This window comes from Phodopus roborovskii, unplaced genomic scaffold (assembly GCF_943737965.1).
Source record: "Phodopus roborovskii unplaced genomic scaffold, PHOROB, whole genome shotgun sequence".
NCBI classification, from domain to species: Eukaryota; Metazoa; Chordata; class Mammalia; order Rodentia; family Cricetidae; genus Phodopus; species Phodopus roborovskii.
The window spans coordinates 54908350-54922768 of record NW_026126407.1 but is presented as its reverse complement, the minus strand read 5'-3'; the positions used below and the strand labels follow the sequence as shown (position 1 = coordinate 54922768).

General features: G+C 44.9%; 1 protein-coding gene across 1 annotated transcript in view; it reads right to left on the bottom strand.

Annotated features, from left to right (window-relative positions):
* The window catches only part of Abat (4-aminobutyrate aminotransferase), a 35171-nt gene extending 21063 nt beyond the window's left edge, over positions 1 to 14108 (bottom strand). The window contains exons 1-4 of the mRNA XM_051181393.1: positions 14007 to 14108; positions 11646 to 11675; positions 10925 to 11042; positions 3872 to 3921 (exon numbers count right to left, since the gene is read on the bottom strand). Coding sequence (XP_051037350.1) covers positions 3872 to 3921; positions 10925 to 11042; positions 11646 to 11675; positions 14007 to 14039 — 231 coding nt within the window. The 5' untranslated portion in view covers positions 14040 to 14108. The remainder of the gene's footprint in view (positions 1 to 3871; positions 3922 to 10924; positions 11043 to 11645; positions 11676 to 14006) is intronic.
* Between the last annotated feature and the right edge of the window lie 311 nt (positions 14109 to 14419).

Here is a 14419-nt window from a genome sequence, read left to right as displayed (position 1 = left end):
ATGAGGAATAATCTCACTCAGGGGCAGAGGAGAGGAGAGACACAGCTGTCTTTTAGGAGAGAGGGGTGGGGTCTATCCAATTTGGATGGCGGAAGTCACAGCCAGGTGACCTGTTTTGATCCCTGTTACTATTTATAATTCTCAGTAGGAGGCGAGGCATGTTATATCCTGTTATACAGCACAGACTCATTGTGGTACATCAGTGCATTGTTTGGCATTGTAGACACAACCACAGGATGCTAACTCTGCAGATCCTTCTAACTCCAGGGACCATGCCCACATCATTAGGAAGTCGTCATGAAGGCTCAGCTAGGGAGATAGCTCTCTATTTCCCTTTGGGCCCAATGTGACTACATGAGCAGAAGTAGAATAGGATACAACTCTATTGCAAGTGGTGACAGTAGACGTCAAGAAGACCAGGAAGAAAGGAATAGGGTGAATGAGTCTTGGCACATACTCTAGCCTTCAGCAGGGAAGTTCACCCCTGGGAGCAGAGTCCACAGCCATCTCAACAGACCCTGGCCCGAAGCAGAGGCCATATGCAGGTATTGCTCTGAGTTTATTGTCATTTTGAGACATGTGGCCCAGGCTGGCTTCAAACTTGCTATGAGAATGAGGATGAACCTGAACTCCTGATTCCCTCCTGCCTCAGAGTGCTTGGGTTATAGGCATGGGCCACTATGCATAGCTCTCAGGTATTATTTTAAATTAGAATTGCAGCCATCTGTTAATATAGTAATTGAAAATGAATATATAACAGTTTCAAAATTGCATGGTAGTAGAACAAATAGGAAAGTAAAATCTCTGTTATTAATTTTTTAGACAGGATCTCACACAACCTTTCTGGTCTCAAATTCGTATTATCTGAGGGTCCCCCCTGCCTCTACTTCTCCACTGTGGAAATTATTAGTATTAATTTTGTTTTGTTTTGTTTTTCCAGACAAGGATTCTCTGTGTAGCTTTGGAGCCTGTCCTGGTACTTACTCTGTAGAAGAGGCTGGTCTGCCTGCCTCTGCCTCCTAAGTTCTGAGGTTAAAAGTGTGTGCCACTACCCCACAGCCAGTGTGGAAATTATTGATATTCACCACCATCCCTGGTTTCATTGAGTGATGAGGATAGAACTCAGGGCTTCCTGCATACTGGGCACTTTGACAACCGAGTGACATCTCTCACCCCACGAAAGTGCCATCTAAACTGGGCTTCTCAGCCAAGGTTACTGTACCTAGAGGTGGACAGAGGAAACAGCTGTTTCTAAGACTCCTTTTGTGTGTGTCGATGACAAGAGGCCCCCGTAACATGGAATGGCCTGGATCTGAACGCCACCAGTGCCAAGCTGAGAAAATCTATTGAAGGTTGATTGTTTTCTTGTTGTTGCTGATGATGTTGTTATCTAGACACAAACCTATATTTATCTGGGAAGAGGGACTCTCAGTTGAGGCTTTGCCTGTGAGCTTGTCCGTGGGACATTTTCTTGATTAATGATTGATGTGAGACGGGTGGTGCCATCCCTGGACTGGTGGTCCTGGGCCATGAACAGAAAACAGGTTGGGCAGCCCATGGGGAGCCGCACCCCATCAGAGCTCCTATCACCAGGTTCCTGCCCTGACTCCTGTTAGCCATGGACTGGGACTTTAATCCAAATAAATCCTCCCCCAAGTTGTTCTGGTTAGTGTTTTCTACAGCAACAGAAATCAAACTAGGACAAAGGTGGTGTAAACTCCATTGCTACTCTGGTCCTACCTGAATCCTGCCTGCTGCTATCTCTGCTCTTTTCTTCCCCAAGCATGCCTCACCATCACCGGCATGCCACCTCCTAGCCTCTCCTCCTACAGATCTCTGTCTAAAGTTACTTCCCTGGGAAATCTTTCCTGCTCCATCACAGATGAACTCAGTCCTCTGGATTTATTTCCAGCATCTCCACTGGCCCATGTGGCCTTGGGCAGTGTGATGATTAATACTGATCGTCAACTTGACAGGCTCTAGAATCACCTCTGAGAACGTCTGTGAGGGACTCTCTATTGCTTTGTGGTGGGGGGCTCCATAACTGTTTGTGGCACCACCACATAGCTGGAGTACTGAACTAAACAAAGTGAGCTAAGAACCAGCATGCATCTCTCCAGGCTTCCTGACTGCAGTTGCCTCTTGTTCTTGCCACCATGCTGTCCCTGCCATGATGGTGTACCTTCAAATTATGAGCCAAAATAACATTTGCTTAAGTCATAGCAAATGAGAAAGCTAATACAGATATATAATTTTTCTGCTCTTCTGTTTCTTCATCTATTAAACATTCCCCAAACACAGAATAGTACTGTCATAAAGCATAGAACATATAGGTGGTTATGGGAGGGTGGTATGTGCAATACACAAGATATACATGCATCCAAGTTTGGTAGAAGTACATTTAAGAGGTGGGTGTGGTGGTGCACACCTTTAATCCCAGCACTCTGCTGGCAGAGGCAGGCAGATCTGTGAGTTTGAAGCCAGCCTGGTCTACAAATTGAGTTCCAGGACAGCTAGAGCTGCTACACAGAGAATCCCTGTTTCCAAAAACCCCAAACCCCAAACCAAACCAAAAGAAAAGAAAAGAAGTACAATTAAAAAGAGGAGCTGGAAAAAAAAAAAAAAAAAAAGAGGAGCTGGAGAGATGGCTCGGGGGTAAGAGCTTGCTGCTCTTGCAGAAGACCTGGGTTTGGTTCCCAGCACCCACATCAGGCTTCCAGCTGCAGCCTATGACTCTTGTTCCTGGGGATCCAAGGCCCTCCTTTGGCTTCTGAGAGTACTGTATACACACAATGCCTGTTCATACATATGCATTCATGTATGTTAAGTATTATCATTGTCTTGTGCCTATTTAGTACCATGTCCTTTACTCTGTAGTAAATGTGGTTACAATTCTCACTGATGTATGGGGTTAGGTAACTGTCTCCATAGGAGTGAGGATGCTAAGTTTTCCTTGCTGTCCTAGTTACATTCTGTCACTGTGATTAGTACCATGACTAAAACAGCTTTTGGTAGGGGGCTTCTCTCTCTCTCTCTCTCTCTCTCTCTCTTTGATTTTTTTTTTTTTTTTTGAGACAGGGTTTCTCTGTGAAACAGTCCTGGCTGTCTTGGAACTATCTCTGTAGACCAGGCTGGTCTGGAACTCACAGAGATCTGCCTGCCTCTGCCTCCCAAGTGCTGAGATTAAAGACGCGTGCCCAGCTGGCTTATTTGTTTTACAGGTTACAATCCCTCACCAAGGGAAGCCAGGGCAGGGGTTCAGGCAGGAACCTGTGTGACGAACTGAAGCAGAGTCCACAGAGGAGCTGCTGCTCACAGGCAGGTCACCTACCACTTGCTCAGCTTTTTTTTTTTAAATAAAATTTATTTTATGTGTGTCCTTGAGTGCATGGATGTGCATCACGTGCACACAGGAACCTGTGGAGGTCAGAAGAGGTATTGATCCCCTGGAAGTGGAGTTACAGACAGTGGTGAACTGACATGTGGGTGCTGGGAACCCAACCCAGGTCCTTTGCAAGAGCAACAAGTGCTCTTAACTATTAAGCAATCTCTCTAGTCCCTCAGCTTGCTTCCTTATACAACCCAGGAATACTGCCCAGGGGTGGCACTGCCCACCGTGAGCTGGACCCTCCCACACCTATCATCACTAATTAAGAAGATGCCCAGCAGATATGCCCACAGAACAATGGGATGGAGGCATTTCCTCTATTCTGAGCTTCCCTTCTTCTCAGGTGACTCTAGTATCTGAGTGCCTGGCACAGGGTACAGGCTCAGCAAACATCTCCAGTGCTGTAAATTAATCTCATGTAAAGATGCCTGTGGGTCTGGTCATGAGCTGTCTGTCCTTAGTGTGCACATCAGGGACACATACCACATTTTGAGGCTGTTGGATGAGTTTCGCCAGAGCTGGATGGTTATAACCTGGGGAGAAGAGGGTACAGTAAGGTTAAAGAATGCCACCACATCTGAGGTTCCCCCTCCCCTTGCTTTCGTCTCCAAAACACTGTGTCAAAGACTCTGACCCATGACTAGAAATCTCTCTCAGTGCAGCCTGGAGAGCTCCAAGTTTCCTGAGGACGCTGGGCTGTTTGTTCATGTTTGAGACCTGCTGGACCAGTGAAAGGTAAAGGCAATCAATAGGTCAATGCGCTAGACCTCGCGTGGTCCTACCTCATTTCCCAGTGTCCCTGGGCTGAGGTGGAACCCAATAAATGTTTCTTCAAGGACCAAGGGACACCACTTGCAATGTGACCACCACATCACATGCCACATCCTGCCTTCATATACACATGCATGTTCCCAGGGTCCCATTGCATTTATTTTCCAGAGCGGCTGATGTTACACAATTTGAAGAGCATGTTACAGCTATCAACAGCATATCAGGTAAACAAACTGTGATTTATGCACACAATGAACCCCTTGCAGCCTCACCATGCAGCAGGAGAAAAGGACGAGAGAGAGGTCCATCTGTGCTGTGGGAATCAGCGGTGTGATCTGCCACCAAGTGAAAAGGGGGCAGATGGAAAGCAGGTATATATGTGCATGTGTGCACTGAATAGCTTGCTAGAAGAAACCAATAATAATGGCTACTTCAGGATCATTTCAATAGATAAAAAAAAAAAGGCATTTGGTGAAATGCAATGTTGCTTCATGATAAGATCACTCAATAGTCTAGGTATTGAAGTGGGGGCCCTTTTCTGGAATCCAATAGTTCAATAGTTCAAGGCCATCCTTGGCTACATAGTAAGTTTGAGGTGAGCCTGGGATACATGAGCTGTTTCTTCAAAGGAACAAAGGAACAAATAAAAAATTAGGAGGGCTGATAAGATGACTCAGCAGGTAAAGTGCATGTCCTACAAAGCAGATGGCAAGAGTTAAATCCCTAGAATCTACATAAAGGTGGAAGGCAGGAATTGATGTTAAAGTTGTCCTGTGACCTATGGTATATATGAGTATGTGTGTACATATACATAATAACAATAATGATAATAGGAAAGAAACAAACAAAAATCCCCAAAGCAAAATCCAAAAACAAAAATAATCAAAAAAGCTAAGAATTAAAAGGCACCTCAGCTGGGCAATGGTGGCACACACCTTTAATCCCAGCATTCGGGAGGCAGAAGCAGGCGGATCTCTGTGAGTTCGAGGCCAGCCTGGTCTACAGAGCTACTTCCAGGACAGGCTCCAAAGCACTCTCAAAAACAATAAATAAATAAACGAATAAGTAAATAAAAGGCACCTCAGCTTGATGAAGGACATTTGTGCAAACCCTCCTTGGACTAGGGATGTAGTTGAAGTTGGCTGAGAGCTTGCCTAACAGGAGGAAGCCCTGGGTTCAACCCCAGCACCATAAAAAACTATGGTTGGTGGGGCACAACTGCCAACCAGAAGTTTAAAAGTAGAGACAGAAGAAGTTCAAGGCCATCTTCAACTACATGGAGAGTTTCAGCCTGTCTATGTGAGACCCTGTCTCAGAACAGAGAGGAAAGGGAGGAAGGGACGGCGGGAGTGAGGGAGGTAGGAAGATGAAAACCTCACCGCTAATGTCCTCATCAACATCGAAAAAGACCCTATGTTTCTCTGCAGTCAAGAACAAGACAAAGACATTCACTGTCACTACTGTAGCACTAGATTGCAGTCAGTGTGACCAGATAAGAAAAAGAAATACAGCCAGGCAATGGTGGTGCACACCTTTAACTCCAGCACTCAGGAAGCAGAGGCAGGTGGATATCTGTGAGTTCAAGGCCAGTCTGATCTACAGAGTGAGTTCCAGGACAGCCAGGGCTACACAGAGAAACCCTGTCTCAAAAAACCAACCAAACAAAACAAAACAACAGCAAAGATGGAACTGTATTCCTATTCACTTGCAATGAGTGGCCTCAAACTGAATCTAAGAAAAGTGTAGTGTGTGGCATCGTTAGTAGCGTTTCCTCCCCAACAGGGGGCCCCTGAAAACTGGATGCCCACTGTGCTGTTGAATGGGTGAAAGCATGTTAAATATAGCTTATCTGATTCAGTAACCTTAGAAAACATTCATAGGAACTTCAGGCTTTACCTGTAAGTCTCTGAAACACACACACACACACACACACACACACACACACACACACACACCAGCTAGATGGATCAGCAGGTAAAGGTATTTGTGATGATCTGAGTTCAATCCCTGGGACAAATATGGTGAAAGGAGAGAACTTACTCCCACAGTTGTCTTCTGTTCTCTACATGCACACCATTGTGTGTGTGTGTATGTATGTGTGTGTGTGTGTGCATGTACATAGGAACATACATATAACACATGCATTAAATAATTATGTAAATATAATGATGATGGTGATAATGATGGTTTTTAAAAAGCCAGACAGGTGTGGTAGGAAGATGTCAAGGCAGTAGAGCTGTTATTCTAAGGACTCCATAACAAACTCATTCCAATCCCCATTTCTGAGCTTCAACTACATGCCAAGTTTTGAGCTAATACTTGATCCTTCCTTCTGCCAGAAGCCCAATGAGGTCAGGCACAGCCAGGCTGCTGATGCAGATGAAAAGCAGGAGATGCTGCTGGGTGTGTGGTATATGCCTGTAATTCCAGTTCTTGGGAGGTGGAGTCAAGAGAATCAGGAATTCAAGGACAGTTTGAGCTGTATAGAAAATTTGAGGCCACCCTGAGCTATATACATGACATTCTCCCCACTCTCCCCCTCCAAAAAACAAAAAGTAGCATGACTGTGAGAAGTGAGGGAACATCCTGGTCTCCTCTATGTCAAGGCAGGCCTTGGACCCTGCAGTTCTGCTTAGAACCACCCTCCCCTTCTTTATGAAAACTTTTATTTATTGAACATCTATGTGTAGGGAGCTTTCTTGTTTATTATCGCTAGTTCCATTGTCAAGGTTTATATCCACTGTCAACTTGACAGTGCTCAGAATCATCTGGGAACCAGCCTTTAGTTGTGCCTTGTCAGATTTACTTGATTAGGTAAATTGAGATAGAAAGATTCACTCTGAAAATGGGTGGCACCATATTGAGGCCAGCCAGTTGTATACAATGAGATCCTGTCTCCAAGTAGAGGATAGATAGATAGATGGATGATAGATGATAGGTAGATTGGAGGATAGATAGATGATATAGATAGATAGGATAGATTCATAGATGATAGGTAGCTAGATAGATGACAGGAAGAGAGATGATAGCTGATATAGATAGGTAGATAGAATAGACTCATAGATAATAGGTAGATAGAGAGATGGAAGGAGATAGATGATAGGTGAGATAGATATAGGATAGATTAATAGATAATAGGTAGTTAGAGAGATGGAAGAATAGATAGATGATAGATGGTAGGTAGATAGACAGAGCTGAGTACCAGCATCCATCATCATTTTATGCTTCCTGACTGGATGCAGTGTGACCAGCCATTTCACTGTCCTGCCACCTTTCCTCCCCTGATTTGATGGACTGTACCTTTAAACTGGTCCAGAATAAACCCTTTCTTTCTTAAATTGCTTTGGTCAGGGTATTTTATGACAGCACCAGGAGAGTAATGAACATGTCTAGCAATAACCCTGGCAGGAAGGCCAAAGGAAGATGTAGGCACTGATGTCTGGAGCCTGAATGTGAGATGCCTCTGCCCACTCCACCCCCACCCAGGGCTCACTCAGCTCAATACATTTTAATTGAATGAATTAATAGCATAGTGAACCAGTGATGTGGGCAAGAATTCAGAAGCTATTAGATATATGAGGAAAGAGCCATAGGGGAGCTTAGAGCAGAAGTGGGTTTTTAACCACACAGGATTGCAATGTTTGTTCCGTGCAACTCATCTGCTGAGATCCTAACCCTGAGGTGATAATAGTATTTGGAGCTTGTTTTCAGCCATTTCGGGTCTTTAAGTCATGTGGTGTTGATTAGGTCATGTGGGTGGAAACTTTGTGAAGGGAATTAGTGCCTCTATAAAAAACCAAGGGGGTGTTCAGCCTCCCACCTTATGAGGACACAGGGCAAGGAAGAGGGAAGGCAGCACCTTGTCCCAGAAAGACATTAAATCTGTGATGCCTGGATCTTGGACTGCCAGCTTTGAAAACTGAGAGAAACCATTGTTGTTTATAAGTTACTCCGTCTCTCCGTATTTTCTCTTAGCACCTTCACTGGAGTAAGTTGTACTTTTTAATTGAAATACATTTATTTGAAAGAAGACTTTGTATCACTGAGGCTAGAGGCTGAATGCATTGGAAACAATCTTTATGTTATCTGCTCTGGACCTGGGACCTGTCTCCCTAAAAGACTGCTTAGACAAGTATTAAACATCCAGCAGCACCACCCAGGCAGGACTGTGGTTTCACTGTGCCAGCTGTGGAGGACAAACTGGGGAGTGGGAAGGCTCAGAAGCACGAAAACCAGGGAGGGAGTTAACATTTCGGTCTCTTCCCAGCCCACGCAAGGCTTGCAGGGTCCAGGACTAGACACTGCCCATCATTCAAGGAGAGAACATCCTCTGGGTTTTTCCAACCATTTTCTGGCCAGAGTTCTGGCTCATCATGCTGCCTGGGTGTTTATGACTTTTCTGCCTCAGTAGATAAGGCTGGTCTTGGGAAACCTCATTAAACTACACAGGCAGTTTGACTCATTGGCTCCCATAGGAGAGATGAAAACAGAACTCCCATTAGGGAACTTTGAACCTGGCTTTGAGTTGTGGGACCCCCGTAGCAGGGCAGGTGTCTACAAGGCTGCTCTGTAGGAACATAAGAGGTGGACTCATTGTCCTTGTCCTGGCAGCACCTCAGACCCCCGCATCACCAAGCAGTTTCTGTGACCTTCTGGAGTCTAAAGTGAGGTCAGTTGAGGGTAATAGCAAAAGACCGTGTATTAGGGCAGCCATGGCCATTTATTAATGTGTGAGGCATTTGGCAACATGCCAGGCTTCTGGTAGATTCTGGTAGTGCATGCCTATGCTAGCCCTTTCAGGTAAGCTCAAAAACAGCTTTGGGGCCATTGCAGTGACAGAGTGAGTAAAGGTGCTTGTTGCTAAGTCTGATGATCTGAGTTAATCCCTGGAACCTACACGATAGAAGGAGAGAACTGAATCCTGCAAGTTGCGCTCTGACCTCCCTACGTGCACCTTGCTGTGCACATTTACAGTCACACACAATAAATAAATACAAAATCAGACAAGAGATGAAAGCCAAGGGGAGTGGTGGTTGTAAGCCTTCAAATCCTTGCTTCTTTAGAGGCTGAGGCATCCCTGAAGGATGAGTCAGCATTGCCATCTGGTCACATCTCAATAGGGAATTAGTGTGTCTGAGGACAAGAGCTAGGGAGATAGGGGAGGAGTGGACCCTTGAGGCTGGGGGTTAGGGGAGATCCCAGGGTGCCAGGAGGTGGGGGAGGGGAGCTGTTAACACAGAGCATCAGAACCAACTACCCCACGCCTGTCTCCTCTACAGCAGACAAGCAGTATCATCCTTGAAGGGACAGACACAGCCCACAGGCTACTGAACACAGCTGGGCATCTACCAACCAAAGGGACAATAACCATCCAAGCTGAAAATAACAGCTATCTCATTTCCAAATTAACCCTGTCTGTTCCATTGTCTGTGTCAGCTCTGTGTGGCTGGGAGGTGAGCCCAGTAGAGGCAGGTGCTGCTAGCATCCATCAAGGTCACATTTCCCAGGCAGATCAGCCCCATATTCCAGCTGCTGCCTGTGTTGCTGATAATGGCTCCAATCGCCTCTTCCTGTGGAAACTGCCTTCCATGCATGGAGGTCAGTTTGCTAGGCCTCCTCTTGTAAGTGGATAGGCAATGAGCAGCCAGCCCAGGGGTGCAAAAAGGCCAATGATCTTCCTCAGTCTGGCACGCAGAGTCTCCAGTGAGAGCAGGCTGTGGCTCTAGCAGAGACCTCACCCTTTTGTTCTTCTCTTGTTGGATGCTATTTCCCTGCCTCCCTTTCCAATTGGGGCTTTCTCTCTGTAGATTACTTGAAGAAACCTCGCTGGAGGTTCTGGTAGCAAACCCCACCTAGACAGCTCCATTGAGCAAGTATACCACTTCTAGCTTTTTTCACCTAGTTGCAAAACAGGTAAAAAAATGAATGCATGCACATCTGGAGACACCAGAAGAAGGAAAGGAGAGAAGGCCCTAATATGTGTCAGGCCAAAGAGGCTGCACCTGTTGAGTACCTTCCCCAAGCTGCAAAGCATCTACCAGCTAAGGTAGGGTGGGGCAAGAAGGCCAGCTTCCCAAATCACTGCTGTGCTCTGTGAGTTGCTGTTGGATCTCCTATCCCAGCTTCCCTCACTTCAGCTGCCAGGGTCATTAAAGGATCGGACCACCTGAAGCTGATTACACCATATCTGTTTACCAAACCTGTAAAGAATCTTTATTATTTACAACAATGTAAGGGCTGTAACTGAGGCTCAGGGGTTAAGAGCGCTTTCTGCTCTTGCAGAAGATCCAAGTTCAGTTCCCAACACCCATATTAGGCAGTTCACACCCATCTGTGACTCCAGCTTCAGGGATTCCATGAGTACCTGTACTCACATATATATACATACTTAAAAATAACACTTGAAAATAATGTGAACAATATCTAGGGATTGGAAAGTTGACTTAACAGTTAAGAGCACTGGATACTCTTCTAGAGGCCCCCAGTTTTATTTCTAGCGTCCACATGGAGGCTCACAACCATCTGTAATTTGGGTCCCAGGGTATGCAATGCCCCCTTCATGTCTCTGTAGGTATTGCACACAGGTGGTGCATACAAGCAACACACTCCCATACTTAAAAGAAAACCCCCTAGCAACAACAAAACAATGTTTAATCGTGTCCTCTCCACCCTTGGGAGAGAGGCTGGTAAAACACCCAAGACAAATATCTAAAGCCTGATGATCATAACAAAAAAAAGAGTGACAGGTGATTGCTGAGCTCTTACCTATGGGGACAGAGGAGATCTGAGAATACAGGTCCAACATTCGGTTGCCGTCCACATCCACTAGGTAGTTGCCTCTGCTTTCTTCATAGTTGCAGAAAAAGTGTACCGCCTCTGCGTTCTTGGGAAAGAGGACACTGGTTCAGGCTGGCTACTACTCCCCAGATTCATAGCTTCTTAGGAATAAGCTTGGAGTGTGGAAACAGATTGCACCCCTATTTGTTCTATACCACATGGGAATCTGGGTGCTGACATGCTTCTATGTCTTTCTCTGGGGAAGATGACACTAGTGGCTTGCTTGAAATTCATTTCTGAAGCCATAATCTTGTGTTTTGTGAAATTTTATGTCTGGATTGTTTATCACAACAAAAAAATGTTGAGAAGTAACTCAGAAGCAAGTTCTGACAAGTTAAAGAATGTGTGGGAAGCCTCAGAGAAGCCACTAGGAAAACTAGAAAGAAATAGAAATTAAGAAATAAAAACATGGGCTAGAGAGATTGCTCAGTGTGAAGAACTTGTATTGCTTATGCAGAGGACCTAAGTTGAGTTCTAAGCACCCATGTGAGATGGCTCACATCTGCCTGCAACTTCAGCTCCAGAGGGATCTGATTCTCTTTCCTAGACTCCGTGAGCAACTACACATATGCATATACACATACAGGCATGCACACATAAATAAAATCATAAAAAAAAGAAACTGTAGAATCACCTTATGTCCACTTACCTGGATTGTATTCAGCTGTTTCATTAACTCCTGTAGGCAAGATGAGAAACATTAGCCATGGATGTCACACTCTTGCCAAAGTGGCTTAAACATCTCTCATGCTTTCCCAGTTACAGAGGCTTTGTCTTCCACTCTGATGCCAATAACTTGATAGACTATTAGTCAATATCTTAAGTAAATATTTAAGAATTACTTAATACAAATAATTGCTACAAATCTACTCCACACACAGTAAGGGGTCAGGACAACAGACAGATCAGAGATTAGGATTTAAATACCTGGGAAAGAAAAGGAAGTGAAAATTTATTTTCTTTTCTTTTTGAGACAGGGTCTAATTGTGTAGCCCTGGCTGGCCTAGAACTCAGTAAGTACACTAGGTCATCCTCAAACTTACAATGATATGCCACCTCTATTTCAGAGTTCTGGATCAAGGGCTTTGGGCCACGACACCCAGTCTGAAGGAATTTAATTTTGTCTGTGGTGCTGGGGACAAAACCCAGGGTCTTGCCCATGCTGGGTGAGTGCTCTGCCATTGGGCTCCATTACAGCCCTCATTTTATTTGACATTTTTATTTATTTTATCTTGTTTGTAGGCAGATATACATCTACCACGTGACAGGATAATTTGTAGGAGTCAGTGCTTTCCTTCCACCATATGGGTTACTAGGAATCAACCCAGGGACAGGCTTAGTGGCTGGCACCCATGTCCTCATTTTAAAAAACCTCAGTCAGGCTAAAGAGGTGCTCAAGTGAAGAGCACTGAACCAGGTTCAGTTCCCAGCATCCACATGGCAGCTCATAACTGTCTGTAACTCCAGTCTCCGTGCGCATTGCATGCACACAGTACACAGACTTACATCTGACAAAGCACACATGCACATAAAATTACTAATTAAACGCTCAGTGCTAAAGCATTTGCCAAGTGTGCACAGGGCCCTGCATTTGAATTTGATCTCCAACACTAATGAACAAAAGAAAGAAAGGATGCAACTCCCTTATCAGCAACTGAGGGTGAAATAATTAACAACATTCATTTTCTCAACAAGAACCACTTGTGATTACAATTCACTTTCCCCTATTCCAAGCAGAAATTAGGAATTGAAAGCCAGTTGCTTTGATATTAGCAAGATTTCAGCCCCCCAAATAATTCATCATAAAAGGGACTTCAACAGTTAGCATCTTGACATTACATGTTTCCACACAAAAATTTAAAATAATATTAACAGCAAAAAATGAAAAGCTATTCTAGTAATTTCTCTATTAAATTAGAGTCCACCCCAAAAGAATGTGCACAAAAAGCTCTAAAACCATCCAAAATAAATAGAAATACTTAGATTAAGACAAACATTTCAGAACTAAGAAAATAGATGCTATGGCAAAAGGAATGATCTTCTTACAGCAAATAAGACAGCATCCCACTGTGGAAAGAAATACGCTAAGTCAGAGAAAACAAACCTGAAGCATTGAAAGGTTTGTGCCACATCTCTTGCCTAGAAGACAACGCCTATTTGTGTTATGGAAACAGCTTCCCAGGTATCTTAGGCTGCTTTCACCTCCCAAGTGCTGGGATTAAGGTGTGAGCCACCATCCCAGCTTGAATATTTTCAAGCTGGGCTTGAAGGCCCCAGCTTATTATTATTACTATTTTAAATAATACAAAGTTAGAACACAAAGTAATGAATCTCATCACAGCATCTTTGTTCCCATTTTCCCTTGCCTTCACTCCACACCTGCATGCGTCTGTCTCTGGCTCCTTTCTGTCCTCCCCCCCCCCCCATTCTGCTTTGTTGTACAGATCACCTTTATCATGTTACAGTTACATTTATCTTTGTCTCAACTTCCATTGTCAATTATGAGTTCAGCCCCAGCCCTTAATTCTGGACAGACAGTGATGCAAGTGACTCTATTGGTCAGTAGAGTAAGGTGGGCATCTGAAAGCCAGTGTGGGGCTTCAGTCTCAATAGATTTAATAGCAGTCTCAATAGCAAGATCAGAATAAGCACAGTGTGACAAGCTGGAGGGACAGGGACTCATGGAGCAGAGGCAAGTCACTGCAGATGTAAACTGCACCAGCTGCCAGCCAGTCACACCTTAGGCCTGCAGATGGCTCCAGCAAGGCCACCTTCCTAACTGCTGGTTAGCTCTAAATGCATGAGCAATCTGAATGTCACATGTTCCCAGTCTGTGACTGACTGTTAGGCAACATTCTCATGACAGTAGACATGAGACATTCTTGAAACCTTCACAGTGGCCTGGTCATTTTCACACACATCTCTAGTGGGAGGCTCTGAAAGTACCCTTAAACTGTCTGTGCACCTACCTGCTGGTGTGTCACACCTGGCCCAGGTGTGGTTGACTCACCTGAGATCTAGGCCCGGGGACTTCTGTCTTCATGAGTGGCCCATCATAATCAAATTCGATGTCAACTTTGGCAGCAGCTTGACTGATGTATCTGGATCCTGCAATACAGAAGATAAATGAGAACCCCTGGTGACAAGACAAGGAGGATGAGCCCCAACAGATGCCCCCAGTCCTTAAGGGTGGCCCCAGGATCTCAGCATTGTTCTGACCAGGCCATCCAGGAACACTGAAGCTGAACAAATCAGACACTGTGAGAACAACGAGGATCCTCAAACTGGGAAAAGCCACGGACAGTAAGGTTATAGGAAATGCTCCCCTCTTGAGGGAGCACGACCAGCTGACCCAGCTTCCTGTTTCATGTGCATTTGCTGGCTTGTCCGATGTGCACAATATGTGCAGGGCCTAGAGGCCAG